Source organism: Anoplolepis gracilipes, chromosome 9, assembly GCF_047496725.1.
Source record: "Anoplolepis gracilipes chromosome 9, ASM4749672v1, whole genome shotgun sequence".
Lineage (NCBI taxonomy): Eukaryota > Metazoa > Arthropoda > Insecta > Hymenoptera > Formicidae > Anoplolepis > Anoplolepis gracilipes.
Genome location: NC_132978.1, coordinates 4,741,209 through 4,759,452, shown reverse-complemented (window position 1 = coordinate 4,759,452; position 18,244 = coordinate 4,741,209). Strand labels below are relative to the sequence as shown.

Sequence of the window (18,244 nt, the reverse complement as noted above, 5' to 3'; positions counted from 1 at the left end):
TATATTGCTTTCCCTTACCTGGGATACACTCTCGATTAAATGTGAATTGCCAGCAAGGATTCTAGGGTATTGATAAAAAATGACGCCGAAGGTAAGAAGAGAGACGTGCGGAGCCCCTCTGCAACCCCGCGAAGAGGGGAATCAGATTCAACGGACATAAGAATGCTGCGCACGCGTGCAAGACCCGGGATTCGGTCGTGGTTTACGAGTCGCGGCTTGCGAGCGGTCGTAAAAGTTTACTATTTTGCGCGCATAAGCCGACGCGCGATAATGATTACTACTTCCGCGCGGCGTGTTTCTCTCTTCTCTGTTGATGCGCGCCGAGAGGAAGTCGGCGTCTCGCGGATCTCGCCGTATCTCACGATCGACCGTCGCCGTTCGAAGCTTTTGTTCGCGTCCCGATGGGCGGGCGGCCCATTGTCCAACTCTCTCTCTCTCTCTCTCCTTCTCTTTCGACGATCTTTCTGCCTCCGTTTCTCTCTTGAAACGGTCGCTACCTAAACTCTCTCCCGGCACGAAAATGCGTGCCCACCACCGCGGTCGCTTACTTTTTTGCCCACGTAACTCTCATTTTGATCAATTTGAGTTTTTTGCCGGGGCGGCAACCGTTGACTTTACTACCGAGACCTCATCTCTTCTCTCGCCCGCTCGTCGCGTCCTTCTCTCTCCTCTTTCGGCCTTTCCTCTCTTTCTTCCTCGCTCCCGCTCGTTGATTACCTTTCTCGGCGATCCCGTCTCTCTCTTTCTCTCTCGTATATAGTACTATGGTACTATGTGTGCGCATACGTTAAATCTCACATCTTCCATCCCACGTGCTCCTTCCGTCGGCATAGTGACTCACACACGCTCGCTCGCTCGCTCATGTTGCGCTTCCGTGACGTCCGGGCTTCGCCGCTAGACGGAGAAGGGTACAGTGACGGATTGTTAGCCGGGGGCGGGTCTGATAGTTGGCACTCTTCTGTCTTTAGGATCTCGGCGGAAGTGCCTCGTAACTTGCGGCGAATTTTGTGTATCTATAAGCGCACGAAACGCAATGTGATTACGTCTTCCGGTCGAATTGCTCGCCATAATTAGTTTATATCGCGATCATAAATATTCATTTTTCAAGACTGCTAGAAGCCAAAATGCTTGCTGCTGATCTAAGCAATGTATTTGATTTTATTTAATTGACATATAATCATGTAAAGTAAATACTCATTAACGCCTTGTAAATTGAATATGATAAAGAATCACGAATGCAAAACGCATTGTCACTTGCTCTTTTGCGTTTAACTGTTCGGTAAACTGGTCGAATAAAATCTCTTCTTGGAACTTGTCTAGCTAATCGTAGAATCGTACGTGACCGATCGTCCGGTCTTGTCGATTCGTGCTGTAAAGCGTACCGTGAACGGAATCGTGAAGTGTCGAAGACCGCCGCGCAGTTGGACATTCTCTATTTGTTACGGTCAGATACAGAGAAACGCGTGTATTTTGCCACCGTTGTGGGTGTAAAAATCAATAGTTAACAGATTTTTCCCGAGCATGAGGATGGCAAGAGTCGAAGAACGTAATTTTATTAACCCAATATAAGAAGCTTTTATTTTATTTATTTTAATGCATTTAGACAATTTATTGAGACAAATCAGATTTGTGTATATACCTTTGGTACAGAGAGAGTGACGGTAAAAAGTATCGCATATATTCCCGTCAAAACTGACGATTTTGCGATGATTGATAGTCACGCGACATTTGCTTATTGAAAGAAAACATAAAATCGCGGTGAAGGAGACTTTCCCATTATCGAGTGGGCGAATGGAGATTGGCCTCCGTGTAACCGCAATAAGTCACAGAAAAAGAGTAGTCGATGCTCCCGGAAGTGGAGTCGGCGGCGAATAAGCTAACGGATGGACAACGCGGACTATTATTTAACTTTAATTGATGATAGCTCGCAAACTGTTCCACATTGATGGTCATCGATAATCGCTAATGATTCCGATCTCTAGCGCACTGCTGAGGGGCAGTTACCGCGCGAAACAATCCTCTCGGTACTCTCCGTCTTTCTCTCTCTCTCTCTCTCTCTCTCTCTCTTTCGCGCGCGTGAAACATCTTCAAGTATACGCAAGCGTGCGATGATCGATATTTCGTATCGATACTTCGACACATGGATACTTCTCTGTTCCTTTAACGGTACCGAATTTGGGCTCTCATACCTTTCACGGCCTAGTTTACCGAGACACGTGAGTTCATTACAATATAGAATAGAAATCAATCTCATGCTATGTTTTCCGTTCTTGTCCTTTTTATTATTTTTATTTTGTAATTTAATATAATGAAAACAATATTTTTAATTTCTCGTTTATATGCAGACACGTTTTTTAGTTAATATTAATATTGATTAAGATGCTTTGCAATATTTTGGATAGGTAAAGTATTTTTTTTATTTAAAATACTCACACAAATTTACGTTTTCAAGACATGAGGGACTATCTTGTTGTAACTCGTCACTCGTCGAACAACGCAAGTAATCGGTTAATCGATAGATGGACGTATGATACGCCATGAGAAGCGGAATTCGCGTTGGACGAACGAGATCGTTACATTGTTTCTGCTATTTCGTGTGCGGGCGGGAAAGAGAGGGAAGAGGAGAGTCGAATGACGTGTTACAAAGGTAGTTAGCGGAAGAGGTCCTCAGGGCTACATACATACATTCAAGCCTATTGGTATTTCCCTCTTTCTCTTTCTCTCTTTCTCTCACGATGGGAAGAAAAAAAGGACAGACGTCGGTGGTACAAACGCACCCGCGGTGATGATTAACAACCGGGCCCGGGCAGCATATCTCCGGGGCCCAACCAGCGAGGGTAATCGATTAATACGCGATATCGAGCCCTCTCTCTCTCTCGCGGCCATTGTTTGTTGTTAATTACACTGATACATCTAATCGACAAGCGAGAATCGGGCACGGTTATGATTCGGCGATTTGACCGGCCGCTGGATGCGGACTCCGCTCTCGAGATGTAAATGTTTCTTTAATGCAGATATCTGCGGCGCTATACCGGTCGACGTCTAGAGATACGGCGGCATTGTTTGGTAACATGGTGACGTTGCACCGCTCTATTTATCTGCGGCGGGCATCTCTCGGGGATCCGGCATTCTAATTAATACAAGTCGACGCGTCACGCCGACCGGTTTCATTATGGACGTGGTATGAAGCGAGAATCGACATTATGACATTTATACGCGAGAGCATTTATACTTTGCGCGCAAATTTAATCAGACAGTTTGTTAACTCTCTCTCAAATTAATTCGCAAGATTGTAATTGCCTTTGGAATTTGCGATTGAATTGCATTTGCGCGAGTGTGAATGTTCTACATTGATAACACATTATCGATAAAGATCTAATCGATAATATTTTCGATATATTTTCACCGATGCTATTTCGTTGACATTGATATGTATATCGTTACACATTAATTTCTTTATATATGTATCATCAGAGATTTTTTTATTTCTTACAATTTTTTTTTTTTTTTTAGAGAAGATTTCTGTGAAACGAAAAATTATTTTTTCATACAAATTTATTTCGTGCTTACTTAGATGTACATATATGGACATGTATTGGAGCGTGTATAAGTAATATTTATACTAATTCAAAATATTTGGTGAAAAGATACACAAAAGTGTCAGTTAATGTATAGTAGGTCAGTGAGTGTTATGTTTATGTACAGGAATACGCACGTACTATCAATAAAGTTCGGTCTTGCCTAATCAGTATTGTTAAAATAGTGTTGGTGAAAACATTATCGATCTTTACGAGCAATTTTCTGGATATATATAGTATACATAGTCATGTATTTGATTTACATAAATCAAACGATTGATAACAAAATACAATCTCATAGATTTCTTGGCAAGTAAATTTATCTGTTATCTCATGTGCGTGCGCGCGATGTATTGTTCACCTGATTATTATATCGTGGATGATTTATAAATATGGAAATCTTTACAAAGCATAAGCTAAAGTGCAGAATAATCTACAATTTCAAGTTTCCGTTTACATTGTCTCGTATGATTGCATCGTGATGTAATCGTCGTGCTTATGGATGCTTAAAGATAGATATCGTGTGTAACATTGTACAGGATGTTAAAAAAAGAAAAAATTCTAGGTCTTATTCTCATATAAAGTACGAGTTTATTTCATCGCGAACGTTCACTTCGCCTCCCACCTGTTAGGTGCCGAGGTTAACTGTTAAATCGCCAGTTAATTGCGCGCGCCCGCTCGCAAGAACAGAGCCGATGGTGCGTGGCCGAGGCCCCGAGTGTCGCGTTAATTACCGAGCGTTAACGGCAGGCCCCTCCCTCCTAGCGTATAGGTAGATGGATGGATTACTTAACACTTGTCACGCCTCGCTAATTAACATTCAGTCATCTCTCTCTTGGAAGTGTTGCCCCTGCCCCGCTGGCCGACGATGACGATGCGACAGGTGGAAAGTCGTTTAATATTTATCGACCATCACTCCCGACCCCGTTGGCATCTTCGGGGCCCGCACGCACCAGCAGGCAACTGGTCTCCGGATCGTAGCTCAATCAGAATTCACGTTGGCGCGCGACGCTTCACGGAAAATATTAGAATACGAGACGTCGCGCGGTCGCCGATTAGTGACGGATAAACAGACGGGTATTCTTCTTTTTTTTTTTTTTTTTTTTTTTTTTCTCCCCGCGACTGTCAGTGCGGGAATCTGTGGATGGGTCTCGCCGGAATTCCAGATGCAGGACGTTTCGTTCCATCGAATGTAATCTGCCCGTTTGATCGCATGGATCGGGTGTCGTTGAACATACGCACATTGTTGTCGAACGCAGGCAGGCGTTCATGTGGCAACTAATATAACTTAACACGTTCAATGCGCTGTAACGTTGCTTGGCTAATTTTAACGTCCACGATGAAGATTCCTGGAAGATTGTCGCAAAAAATGTTTACCGGAGTTTTTTTACTGGCTGCTTATCTGGAGGAGAAACTTGTCAGCTCGAATGCAAATGAGATAAATAAAACGCGCGTTATTTTGGCAAATGTGCGGCGCGTATAAATGAAATATTGTCGTATCACTGTCAAGGACGTCGATTAGAGTGACAATAATAACTGCCAGCACTAACTTCCGAACACTCCGTCTGTTTCAGTTTCTGACAGGTTCTCTTAATTACTTTTGATTCAAGTCATTCCACTTTTAACAATTTTTTTTTTTTTTTCTAAAAAAGATACAATTTTTCGAAAAATATATCACTTTACATTTTACATTTCTTACATTTATGATATCATAATATGATAATTTCTGTAATAAATAAAATTACGCAAAGTGACATATATGTATATATTTTATAGATATGAATCGTATATATATCTATAAAATAATAATAGTGCTGTCAAAATGGTCACACATTACTGAATTCACTAGTGGCGGAGTTGAGGAGTTAATTAACAAACTTAAGCAACATTTGATACGGTCAATGCTTGAATGGTTGACAGCCTGGGAAGACCGTGTCCCATTGGCGCTAATGCCGAGGCTAATGACTGTAGAAGTCGATGTCATAATTGAGAGAAAAAAAGATAATGCTGGTATCCTGTTTGAAGAACGCGACGTCAGACGAAACGGTTATGACATAATTACGCAAATACGTCGTCTCATTTCACGCTTTATTCATTCAGCTTATGTTTTGCTTCGATCTGAAAAAAAAAAAAAAAGAATTAATGATATCATGTTTATAATTTTCTAATCAAATAAATTTAATGATGATAGAATCAATGGACTTGATATGATCATCATGTACTGATAATGATGATCGAGAAAAAAAAAAAAACTCGCACGTGATAAAATAAAAGTGGAGTCGCTTGCAATCTCAGTCCGTTTTACAGAATAATTATGGCTCTCTCGCGTCATCGATGGCCGTTTGATCGCAGTATATACGTTACTGCGCCGCGACATCTAATGAGGCTATTAACACGCTCCGCGCCGCTGAGGAAACTTGGACGGTCGAGCGTTTATGACAGCCGATGACCTACCTACCTACCTACCTACCTACCTAGCCAGGCTTCCATTAGAGCCGCGTACGAGCGCGGTTGAGTGAGACATTTGCCGGCTCCCGCCGAGCCGATCTCTCTCTCTCTCTCTCTCTCTCTCCCTCGTCTTTAACGCGCAGGTGCCGTCTCGGGCAAGAAGGTACCATTTAAAACTTCCTCGCTTTTACGCTGTACCGCGCGCAACGACGCGTGCCTTCGGGCCCGATCCTGAGACGCGACGACGCTATTAGCCGGCTCGGCGCATTAAGCGAGGATCTCCGGCATTACGTAAGGTTCCCCATTGCTGCGGCCGCGGATTACAAACGACTCGCTCTCTCGCGGTCGGTTAAAAATCACTTACGACGATCGGCTCCTTTGCCGGCGCGGCGGAACCTGCGGTCGGATAGATTATCGCGGGAAATTCTCTCTGAGCGTATGCAAATTACACAAACCGGGAAGGCGGGGGGGGGGGGGAGACGGGGAGGAAAGAGAGGAGGAAGAGAAAAAGAGACAGCCCGTTGATTGCGTCGTAAGATTGCGTCGATTATATCGCGTATACCACTACGTGAATCACAGTCGAGCTGTGCAATCGTCGCGGATGAACGAGCATATCGATGTGCGTAACCTGTGTCATTGAGCGGATGAGAATTAAAAATCAACGGCAAAATTATCCATCGGTGGCTTCCTCTACACGACGTGACGTCGTGTAATTTAATACACATTGTTTCCTTCGATGTGAATTCACTCGTATAGAGCTATCTCGATATGCGTTCAACCTTGCCGGTTAATTCTCTCGAAATGAGATAGAGTTAGTTATTATTACTATCGCCGGTAATTGTTTGAAGTTATGTCGACAATTGGAAACCATAATGATGATTCCGTGTGTATCATGTCTCATAATAGATCATTGAGTTTACGTCTATCATGCGCCTGTTACTACTGTGGAATGAAATTGTATAAAAACTTGGCAAAAATATCTTTTGTCTCTTTTTATAATATTAGCGCAAATAATTTGATGTATTATCATTTATCGAATTTATAATTATATTAATGATCGCGAAACGCAAGCTCTATATTTTCATGAGAATATTATACGATATTCTATTTAAATCGCAGCGAAGGCTAGCTCTAGTATCGCATACGAATAATTAATCGTCCCACTTATGGTCACAGTGCTATGGCTAATCGAATGCGAATGTTTTCTGTTGCAGACTCGTGCGAACCCATTGCGGAGCGACCTTATGGTGAGTGACTCACGATCTCAATTTCCTTAGAGATTACAAGACCGTACTTACGCTACTGTAAAAATCGTCGCGGAACCTTCTATTCAGTATCATCCGTGAAAAAAATTACCCTCTCCTATTTCGCAGCCTATATGCTTCTCGAATCGCGTTGACTTGACTCGTCGTCGACCACTCGTGCAATTCGCTTCCATTCAGGTGCCTCATTCGCCGTTGATTTCATATGGCATTGCGAAACGCAACGTAACGCCGTTGGGTGCCCGTTCTCTCTTTTTCCTCTCTTTTCCTCTCTTTTCCTCTCTTTTTCTTTCTTTTATATAGTGTGCACCGGCTCGATCGCGCGCCTATGCAAACGCGTAAATTAAATCGAATTCTCGGAACATTTATTGCAAACAGAAAGTATCCGACTAGTTTTATATCGCAAATATAGGTATATAGTTCGGGCAAAAAGCGGCACAAGTGTTTTAGATTGTATATAGGCTACGCGGCTGTATTTCATGAATACCGATTGACTTTTCTTTCATTTATGTATATAACTTAATGCGTGAATAGCTTGTAACAAATTCTTTTTAATATAAGAGTTATTTCTTCATTATAATGTCATTTCTTTTCGTTAGTGAATTAAAAATTTTGGTGGTTTAATTTTTGATTTTGCCGCTTTGTTCTTTCTCTCTCTTTTGAGATCTTCGTTCGTCGACACTCGAGTAATCGAGTTCAATGACGGTGAATCCGACAAGCGAATCCGACGATGGTTGAAGAGACGTTTCGAAAAACCGTCCATCTCTGGGCGTGATATCAAGTCAGGGAGAGGGACTGTTAGAAGGACATAAAAAGTCGCGTTGCATCCGGTCGCGTCTCCTCTATGCCAGAAGTCATAAAATTCAGCGTTATGCGATTCGGGGCCTGTGTTTTGTCCCCCTTTCGAGATTATGATTATCCCAGCAGTGGCGGCAGCCACCGTGGCTAATATCACGCAATAAGCACGCCGGAGCCCAAGAAAGCAACGGTCTATCTTTCTCTCTATCTCTTTTCTTCTTTCTCTCTCTCTCTCTCTCTCTCTCTCTTTGCCGCTCAGTCTCTACCTTTGGCTTCGTTCGTCTTCGTTCATCTTAACCTTCTCTTCTTCTGCCTTCCTCCTCTGGTATATAATATGTGCCACCAAACTTGATGGTGTAAACGGCCATCCAGTGGAAACACGTGAATGGTCCAGGACAGAGGAAGAGAGAAGGCCATCAAACGAACCGCGCAGCCCCGCGGAGGGCATTCTAACTTTCCTGAAGCGACTCCATCTTCACGGTCTATCGTACGTTTGAGAACACCAAGTCGCAGTAGTCGACTAAGTGTTGCGTTGCTAATGGTACTGGAATGTTTTCACAGAGCTTTTTGAGTTGTTTATATCCTAGTGAGACAGAATATTTTATGATAATAAAAAACAAAAAAAAAAAAAAAAAAAAGAATCGTTTTCCTTATCTGTTATATTTTTTTACATTTTTTCAATAAGAGGTTCTATTTTCGGCTAGAATTAAAATTCACTTGTGTCGGTAAAACACTTTTGTGTAAGCATGCCCTTTGAAGAACTCTCGTAGCACGCGTTTCGGCGAATTGAGTCGAGGTGGTCGAGATTTTCGGGGGTTGTCGAATCAACAGGTCCCGGTTATGAGAGTGTAAAGCGTTTTGAATCTGACCCCTCGTGAGAGGGGCATGAATCCTCGGGCGCGAATCTCAATGTAGGAGGAAAAAAAAGGGCGAATCTTGTCCGTGGGGGGTCGTGTCAGGCAGCTCCTCTCCTGATCGGTGAAATCGCGCGCGTGTGCTACGCGCGCACGTATGTATTAAACGTTGCGGGGGTGGTCCGACCACCCCAGGCTACGGGGATGGCTGACAGCCGATTAGGGCAAGGCGAAAGGGAAGCCCCCACGGAAAACTTAAAATAACATCGCTCGATCATCCGGGTGTCTTCGCAGACAGCCGACGACGTCGTGCTCCGTCATTTAAACGCTTACCATCCCATCACCTTGCTGCTATTCCACCCTAGTCCTGGTTGATTGTCAACGAGTATTTTATGTCGCGAATCAAACTCTGCTTTCAAAAATATGTCGACTAAGTTGATTAATTCATATGTATATATATAATACATATATTATACATTAATTGATGAAACGCATATTTTTCTAAAAAATTATATGTATACATATAAAAGGAAATTACGCATCTGTAATCAATATTTTAAGGTAGATGTAGATTATTCATAAATTGTGTAATAAATTTTATCATTTATTTTACGACTCTTTTTAGCAAAATTAAACAAACATATATTTGAAATACTTAAAAAAAATAATCTTCTATATATTCTTTCTTTTTGCATTTTTAAACAAAGTATGTATAAAGTCACTTTTTGATGATTCGCGAGTGATAAATTTTAACATTTATTTAAAAATTACTTAGATCGCGAAGAAAAGAAGATATTGTTAAAAGATTCTAGAATTGTTTTTGATGTCAGGTAGGAAAATTTATCAACCAGTCAGAGGTTGAGCACCTCTTCGATGCTCATTACAGAGCGTCCCGCCCCCGGCGGCGGATAATCAGGGTGTGTGGGGGAGTGAGGGGGGCGGGGGCGGTGGGTGACCTCGCCCGGGGCCTTTACTCTTCTCTTCTTCGCCCTGCCACTTCCATGTCTCTTTACTCTTTTCCTCCTATCTCTGACGAAGTCTGCTCTTCTCGCTTCTCTCGCCTTTATATACTCTCATCTCCCTTTCTCCTCTTGGTATCCGCAAGTCCTTTTCTCTCGACGCTTTCGTCTACCAACTACCTGCGAAGGTGACGGAGCAGCAGCTTCGAGTTCGCTTTACGAATCGCGACCTCACCGGTACTTTGCATTCGGTGTGCATTACTATCATTTTATCCTTCGTCGTTTCTCTTCGAAATTAGAAGTTCCATTTGTATACAGCAGCGTCATTTTATGTAATATCTTGCATCAGTATTTTTCTAGTATCTAACAAAGTGTAATATAAATATTTATATAAATTTTATTAATACCATAGCATGTATGATTTTTTAGAAAAACCATAAAAAGATATTATCTTAAAAATATCACTCTATTATTATATTCTGTTAATATTTTTATATCATATAAATATCCAAATTTATTATTATTGAAGGAACAATTTTTTAAATAATATGTCTTTATCGCGCGTCAGAGCAGCCGTTGTATTGAGCCTCAATATTTTTGAGATGAGAAGATTAATCAATAAAGTGAGAAAGAGAATAAAGGAGAGCCACCTGCTATTTGGCTGCGAATAATAATGATTATGGACAGATTATGGACCTTGAGCAGCAAGCGGCGCGTTGGTGAATATTGGTGAGGGTGGAAAGTAAAGTTTTTTTCATTCGCAATGCGACAGCGAACCGCGCACTTGCCTTGCTTTCTTTTTACAGTTCATTATCTATGCAGAATTTTATAAGGAGAACGCAGAGCAGATGTAGGGTAGAAAGGGGGAGGAAAGGTCCGGGGTCAGGAAGAATTGAGAGAGTTTCAGGACACGCCGTTGAATAATTGGAATACAAACAGGGGAATCGGCGCGTGGATTCTCAACCTGAGGATCCACAGTGAGAGAGAAAATTTAAAGATCAAGAGGCCGAATAATTTAGACGCTTCTAAAAACTAGCATCGAACGGAAATCCTTCGAGCTCGAGTCCAATTTGCAAAGAGCGTGCGAAGAAGGAGCGAATCCTTTATGCAGAGAATCCGTTACGGTTCTCGCATATAAGTGCGATCAAAGAAATCTCTTCCGCGAACAGTAATTCCACGAGAGCACCGATAGAGCCGCTCGCCTTTCTCAAAAACTGTATGAACGTTTTACGAGAGAGCGTTTCCGAGAAATTTTACATAACCGTCCGTCGTTGCCTATTCACAGTGTATGCTCCGTCGTTCAGGACGAGAGATATGCACTCTTTTCGCCGTTACGTATCGGAATGCGACTGTACTAGGATGATGCTCGTTCGCCTGTTTATCCCGTTACGAGATTCTTTCTTTCCTCCACGAGCGCACCGGTCTATCGCGAACTCGTTTGAAGGGGGCAAGAAAATGTTGATGTCACTCTAGATAGTCTTAGAAACCCTCTGCGCATCCTTTTTCCCTCTCTAAGATGGTCAAGAAAGTTCAACGAGTCGGAGAGCTAACGTAAACGAAACCTGTTTGAGGGGATTCATCGCAGATTTTACAGATTCTAATGTTTGAAAAAAAAAGAAAGAGATAACTTTACATATTAATAAATATGACACATTTTATTTGAAAGCTTGGCCGAAAAAATATAATTTAGTCGATTCTCTATTGTATTTTATGCTCTCACACAGATACGTAAAGTTGAAAACTATGCAGCAACATACTTCCAACGAGAACTCGTAATTTCCTTAATTATCCCCTCTCTTGTTTCTGCGAATTTGCATACGTGACCGCAGACAGACACGCAGCTCGTCGCCTTATTTAATCTCTCGGATAACAACGAAGGAATGCGAGAGTTTCCGGAATCTGTTAAGGAGCGAATATGAGAAACGATGTCGCTGTCCGTTTTATCCGACCCATCTCTGACGTGGCCGATGTTCATTCACCTTCGTCACCTCACGTCAGGAAATGCATCATGACGTAGTTCGGGGGCTGCACCCGGCACCTGTGGACGATGTTGGGTCCGTCGTCACTTTGCCGCGAAAACGGTGGCGCCATTCAGGCACTCTCCGGGCCCCATTAAAGAGTCCAGACGGTACCCGTGTCCCTTCCGAAAAAAAAAAAAACAGAAGGGACGCAAGAAGAAGATGATTCGACAGCCGCGGTAGTTCTCGGCACAATAATTTTCTATGTTCTACGCAAATTCGTAGATTGCCGTAGATTACCTTTTAGAAACAGACCTGAAAGAACACAGGTCTGTTTCTAAATGCACATTTGCGTCAGTTATTTTCTTGTTGAGAAAGAGAAAGAGAGAGAGAGAGAGAGAGAGAGAGAGAGAAGAGAAGGATACGTTAAACAGAGATAGGGAAGATATTTTTCTTCCTTCAAGTATTGATGATGAATGACAGCTAATCTGCTTTCATCCCAATAATTCATAAACGAATATCTTTGACGCTTTATCGAGTAAAATTGATTGCTCGAGAGTTAGAATAAAATTTCAGCTCGTGCAATCATAAATTGATCGTGCAATTACATATTTCTTGAATGTACGAGAACCTTCGATTAAAATTTGGCAAAAAAATACATTTCCTTCTTTCTATTTAAATCGCTTTAATATTTAATTTAAGTAATTAGCTATCTTCTTTAACATCAGATTATTATGGAGCACTTATTGTTACTTTTTCCGATTATTATCAACAATCTCTCTCATCAACGAAATTGTGCTGCGTTGGAAAGGAAGTGATTAACCAATGAATTTAATTTGGTTCGCGCGAGATCGATCTATATTCTCGGCCCATTACTTCTCGTTCGATTTTCAATCGCGTTTGTACGTGGCTGCATCTCGCTTTGAAAGCATGCCGAATCCGAGGATTCATGAATGAACTATGCGGCGAGCGCGCGCGGACGATAGTCCGACGGAAGCACTATTATTTAGCATAGCCACTTTTTCTCGGGTCGTCGTTTCCCCCTTGCGACGGCGGCGGCGGCGGCGAAGTTGTATCTCTTTGTATCGAGGCGAGTGATGACGCTGCAAAGAGCAAGCCGTGCGTCCCGACTCCCAGTGGATCTGGAGCAGGTTCGTTTCTTCTCTCTCGGAGACCCTCGAACGTAACTAATGGACGCCACTTTCGCCTCGCTAGGACACTTTATTACCGTAATTCGACTTCTATTAGCGCGGCGACTGAAATTGTTCGACGTGTCGACGGGACTTTGCTCATCGAGTATATATTTTGAAATGGCCGACACTGCATTAAATTCGTGCTTCGATTTATGCATGTTATTTGCAGTCATAAGTAGCAATGATAAGTTTATGTGTAAAAACTTCTTTCGCGCAAAATTATAATATTTAAAATCATTTATATATGTCGCATTTAAATTACCTTTTTAATAAAATGACTAAAGAAAAGCCCGCAATACGCAATAACGTCGTATATTTCTTCTCAATAAGCTTATATTTTGTATTTAAAATATTTTAAGGGAATTTCGAAATCTTTTTTTCTTGTTTTTTGTATTCGAAGTACATTTTTTCACGGTACAGGTGCCTCGAAAGCGAGCCGAGAACCAAGAGAATCGTTCTCGCTTGTAACTCTTGTGCGCGGCGAGTCTAATCGCGGCCCGATAAAAGGCAAAGTCGCATAAGCGAGCGTCGTAGAGCTGCCCAGAAGCAATCAAGCGAACAATGACACCGACACTGGAGGTAACTTCACGCGTCGCGTCGACTCGCAACGCTATGGACATTGTGCGTAGGATTAGCTTCCGGCCCGCGCACGTCGTAGCTTTTCTGTCTCTCTTTCTCTCTCTCTCTCTCTCTTCTCTTTGTGGAACCAGGTGGGTCCGGCGCGAGTCGAGAGCCGCGAAAGATGAGGAAATCGAAAAGGGATCCCGCGCGAACGCGAGAGTCGTTACGGGGACCTCTCAATGCAAACATGGCGGCGAAACTCGTTGCATCGGAAAGTCTCGCGACACGAGGCTTGTGTTTCGCCGCGTTATTGCGTCGGATGACCGTATTTACGACTTGCTGGAAATGCCGTAAAAAAAAAAAAAAAAAAAAAAACGCGGCATAGCGGCGGCAAGCCCTCCTCTCACGTGAGAACACTCGTAGAGGGCCCGTAGTAGCGACTGGGGAGGTGAAGAGAGGGTCTTCTCCCCGTTTTCTTATCCGCACCCTCTCTCCACCCGATTCTTCCTTTCTCTTTTTGCGCGCTCGTCACACCCGACGCCTTATTAAACCCGCGATAAAAAGCTAGACGCACCACCGGCGAGCTGAGAATGGGCCCTTAACTGATTCTCCCATCGAGCTCTTCTCTACGCGACCTCTTTCCTCGCCGCTCCTTCGTCCTTCTCGCACGTTTTTTTTTTTTTTTTTTTTTTTTTTTTTGCACGATGTCTTCGCTCGTTCTACCCTCGACTACGACGGTTTTTGCCACAATCATACGACGCGACGAAAACGATGCGTTTTGCTGTAGCCAAGCTCGCTTGTAAATTTCCGTTAATCGATTTCTTTTATGATTTACGGACGCAAATAATATATCTGGACGTATTTTGTATTTAATATTTTAATTCTCTCTCGGAGAATGTAAAAAGAATTATTAGTCATTTCGCGATATACTCGCGGTACCCGAATAGCCCTCATCGAGCTATATTATTCGCAGTTAGCGCAAGGTGGAGTTCATGAACATAAATTACGACGCGAACGGGGCTTTTAAAGCGCTTGGTCGGCGCCGCCGCGCCGTCGCGGTATCGCCGACGTGTTGCGGTTTTCGGGCGATCCGATCCCGAACCGCAGAACGGCCGATTACCGGGCTCGGTCATCCGGCAAACGACTATTAATGATATTTCGTGTCGGATCTGCATGCTCCGACCTCGGCAAAGGGAGCCGACCGCGTGCCCGAACTTTCCGTGCATTACCGGCGAGATTTTTACGCGTGTTCCGCGTGTCCGAGCGGAATGGCGTGATCGTGAAAAGGTGGAAAGGCCGGGGAGGGGGGGGGGAGGAGAACGAAAGGTCCGGCTGTTCGCGAGAGTCCACGTTTCAATATAATGCGATAATAACGCAATAGAGAGAGGATCGAATCGAGATGCCGAGCGCGGGATCACTCTCTTTCCGCGCGCGCGGGACCTCCTCGTTTTCCTCCTCCAGGTGCGCGTATTATTCTCTCCTTCCGCAGAAGGTATATCGACTCCACCTCCGCGCGGAGATGCAGAACATCCAACGATCTGCCGGCTATTTATCGAGGCAGAGATTCTCAATGTTACTCGAGGCAACGTTGCTCCTCTTGTTGTTCCAATATATATTTTTATATAGGCCGTACATTTGCGCATTAATTATATTTGTATATTAATATTTGTATATTAATATGAGTCGAAAAACAAAAAAAAAAAAAAAAAAAAAAAAAAACGAATCTCTAATATATTTTTGAAATTATTTTTATAAAGAATTATTATGAAATTATTAAATTATAATTGAATGACTCGATAATAATGCGACGCAACTTTGCATGTTATCGAAGTCAATTTAATTGCAATGGCGAAACGCGACAGGTTATTCGCACTTATGCGTAAGATATGTTACGTAGAACGAATTTTTCCGCACGTTTGTCGTCAGTATTTTCTCACGGTGCAAGAGCGAGCACACTTCATCTCTTTTTTCTCGTAGCTTTCCCTTTGACGATTCTTTTTACTTGCTTGCCGGTAATTCGAATGCACTCGGGACATATGCAATAAAGTTACGCGGCAACGAGGTGGGTGGATTGCGTAATGCAAGTTTTAAATAATGATCGGACGCGATTCTCTTCGGCATGTTTGCGCGCGCGCAGGAGCAGAAGACCCAGCAGGATTAAGAATCGATCCCGGCTTTAACGGCGGATCGCACGAAGGCAGATACACAAATCAGGCCGTAAAGCCGATCAATTAAACGGCAGGCCGCCGATCTGCCGCGCATTATAACCGGTAATTATCCGTAATTAAATATTGGCCGCGACCGCTCGGCCGGCCCGACCGAGCGTTTTAAGGGGTGTGTTCGTTGGACCCTTTGCTCGTATTCGTCTTCTTCATCCCGTTGTTCCTACTTTGTCTCTCTGCTCGATTGCCGCTTCTTTCTTCTCTTTCCTTATCCGCCCCCCCCTCCCCCTCGTCCCTCGTTTTTTTTTCTCCGCAAAGAAGCACCTTGCGTCGCGACGCGAGTCTGTTCCGGGTGAGAAAGATCAGGATACCTACCCTTTTATGATTAAAGTAAGTTATTTTATTACAACTCAAATAGACAACATACTTTCTCTTCACGTAGGAAATGAAAGTTACATTTTAATGATTATTTTCATTTATATTAATGAATATGAAACATTCGATTAGAGAAAATATTATCATTGTATTTATATTAAGGTGTCGTGAGTTGTGGTAGAAAGCAAATTTTTTTTCAAAAGATGCTTCTTTCGCGAAATAATTTTAATAATTAGTCTTGTAGAAAATAAGTATTTTTAATCGCATATCTCCCTGATGGTAACAAACCATATTGAAAGACAGAATGTATTAAATCCTGAGAATCGTATATTGTTACGACGTATCTATGTCAATTATATTTGATCATACGCTCGTCTTATGAGAATAATTTGTGGTTTCGTGCGCGGATAGTCAGAGCGATGTATAAATAAAAGATGGCCTTCATAAGGAAACACCGCGTGCACTAGCGCCGGAAAGCAAGTGATGCTCGCGTTTCCTTAATTGCGAGACTTCTACGAACTTGTTAAAATTACGGCGACGCTTCTCGTCAGCGGAGGAAACATAATGATAGTGCCGAATGGCGTGTCTGAAATTTATGTGGACGCAAGAAGGTGGGTGGTTGCAGCCACCGGTAGGTAGATGGGTAGGTAGGTAGGTAGGCAGACCAGCATTTTCGTTCGTTCTTCTTCGAGGGGACTTCTGCGTCCGGACACGAAACTACATTCATTGATTTATTTCCCCAAGTTCTGGCGAATAGAAAATTATTTAGCCTGTAATTAAAAGAGCGCGGGAAAAGCGCTCACACAAATGATATATACGACAGGTGGTCTCCTCACTTTGCAAAATGATCGTTCCCTTAATTAATTAGATATCGGAAAAATGTACGCTTTAAATTACAAAGCGCGTGCATCTTCGACGTTAATAATGTTAATTACGGTCGCTTTTTCGCGTTGGTAGGAAAAATATTCTCTCGCAGAGGTAGAGATATAGCCAGCGCATCCCGTCGGCGTCGGCATTCCATTTCGGAGCCGAACGAAGTCTCCGTTTAGGCATCGCATGACGTTCGTCTATTTATCAAGCAGTATCATCATTCGCCTTTCCTCTACCGCGATGCCGCCCCCTACGGCGATTTAATCTAATTTGTATCGCCCTTTGTTAATCGCGGCCGCGCCGTTAATTCGTTCGGGCTCGCAAACCGGGGCCCCATCTCGCTCACCGCCCAAATAAACTACCGTACGTTCACGCTCCGTCCGGAGTCGTCATAATAAACGTAAAGGGGACAAAGGGGACACGCATCGCTCGTTTTTTTCTCTCTCTTTCCGAAGAAGCCCGGAACGCGCGCGGCGTGATCCGAAAGGATAATGCACCGGATACCGGAGGTTAGCATCTTCGAGCAAGGATCGAGACGGGAGAGAATCGTCAGACGATCATTAAGCTGTCGCGCGATCGTTTCAAGCGTTGAAGCCAGTGCCAGTGCGTAAATATGATATTTTTACAGACTTTTTACACGCATTTGATTAACAGGTGGAGACAAATTTTTTTGAAAAATTATAGTTTTTTTTTTAAATTATAATATAATTATAATTTTACTTTGTTTATTGCGATTTAAATACTCGCGTGCAAACTAACGCATTACGAGAGATGTAGAATTCGAGCACATATTAAGCAGGATTATTTATTGGCTCGGCGTACGAGCCTTTGATTTGATTTAACAAACAGCGTTCGGTAACAAATTGATAAGCAGTTGCGGTCGGCGAAGATCAGAGGCCCGGTGCTAGTGAAAGAAAGGGGCCGAAGGGGGTTGTATTTCATGAAGGTTCGGGTCAGGGCCGAACGAGAACGTACCGTGTGCGGATACAGATAGTATGTGTCTTTATCTCTCTCTTTCTCTCTCGCTTTTCTTCTTTCCCTCCCTCTAAGTCTTCGTGAGAGGGCACCATTAGCATAGGGGGACCCCCCACGGCGAGTTCAGAGCCCGCTGGGCCCTCCTTACCAATACACATTGCATAGGGAAGGAGGGGGAGGAGAGACCTGATATATAAACCGACTTCATTGATTTATGAATCAAACGATTCCTTTAATTATAATACGATATT

At 43.0% G+C, this 18,244-nt stretch overlaps 1 protein-coding gene across 4 annotated transcripts in view; it reads left to right on the top strand.

The window, feature by feature from the left end:
- Positions 1 to 18,244, top strand: part of LOC140669791 (uncharacterized) — a 124,248-nt gene that overhangs the window by 17,564 nt on the left and 88,440 nt on the right. For 3 of the 4 annotated variants that reach the window (XM_072899904.1, XM_072899905.1, XM_072899903.1), the window contains exon 2: positions 7,241 to 7,273. In XM_072899904.1, coding sequence (XP_072756005.1) covers positions 7,241 to 7,273 — 33 coding nt within the window. Of the gene's footprint in view, positions 1 to 3,552; positions 3,888 to 7,240; positions 7,274 to 18,244 lie in introns of those variants that run through there. The other variant, XM_072899906.1, reaches the window with a different exon arrangement.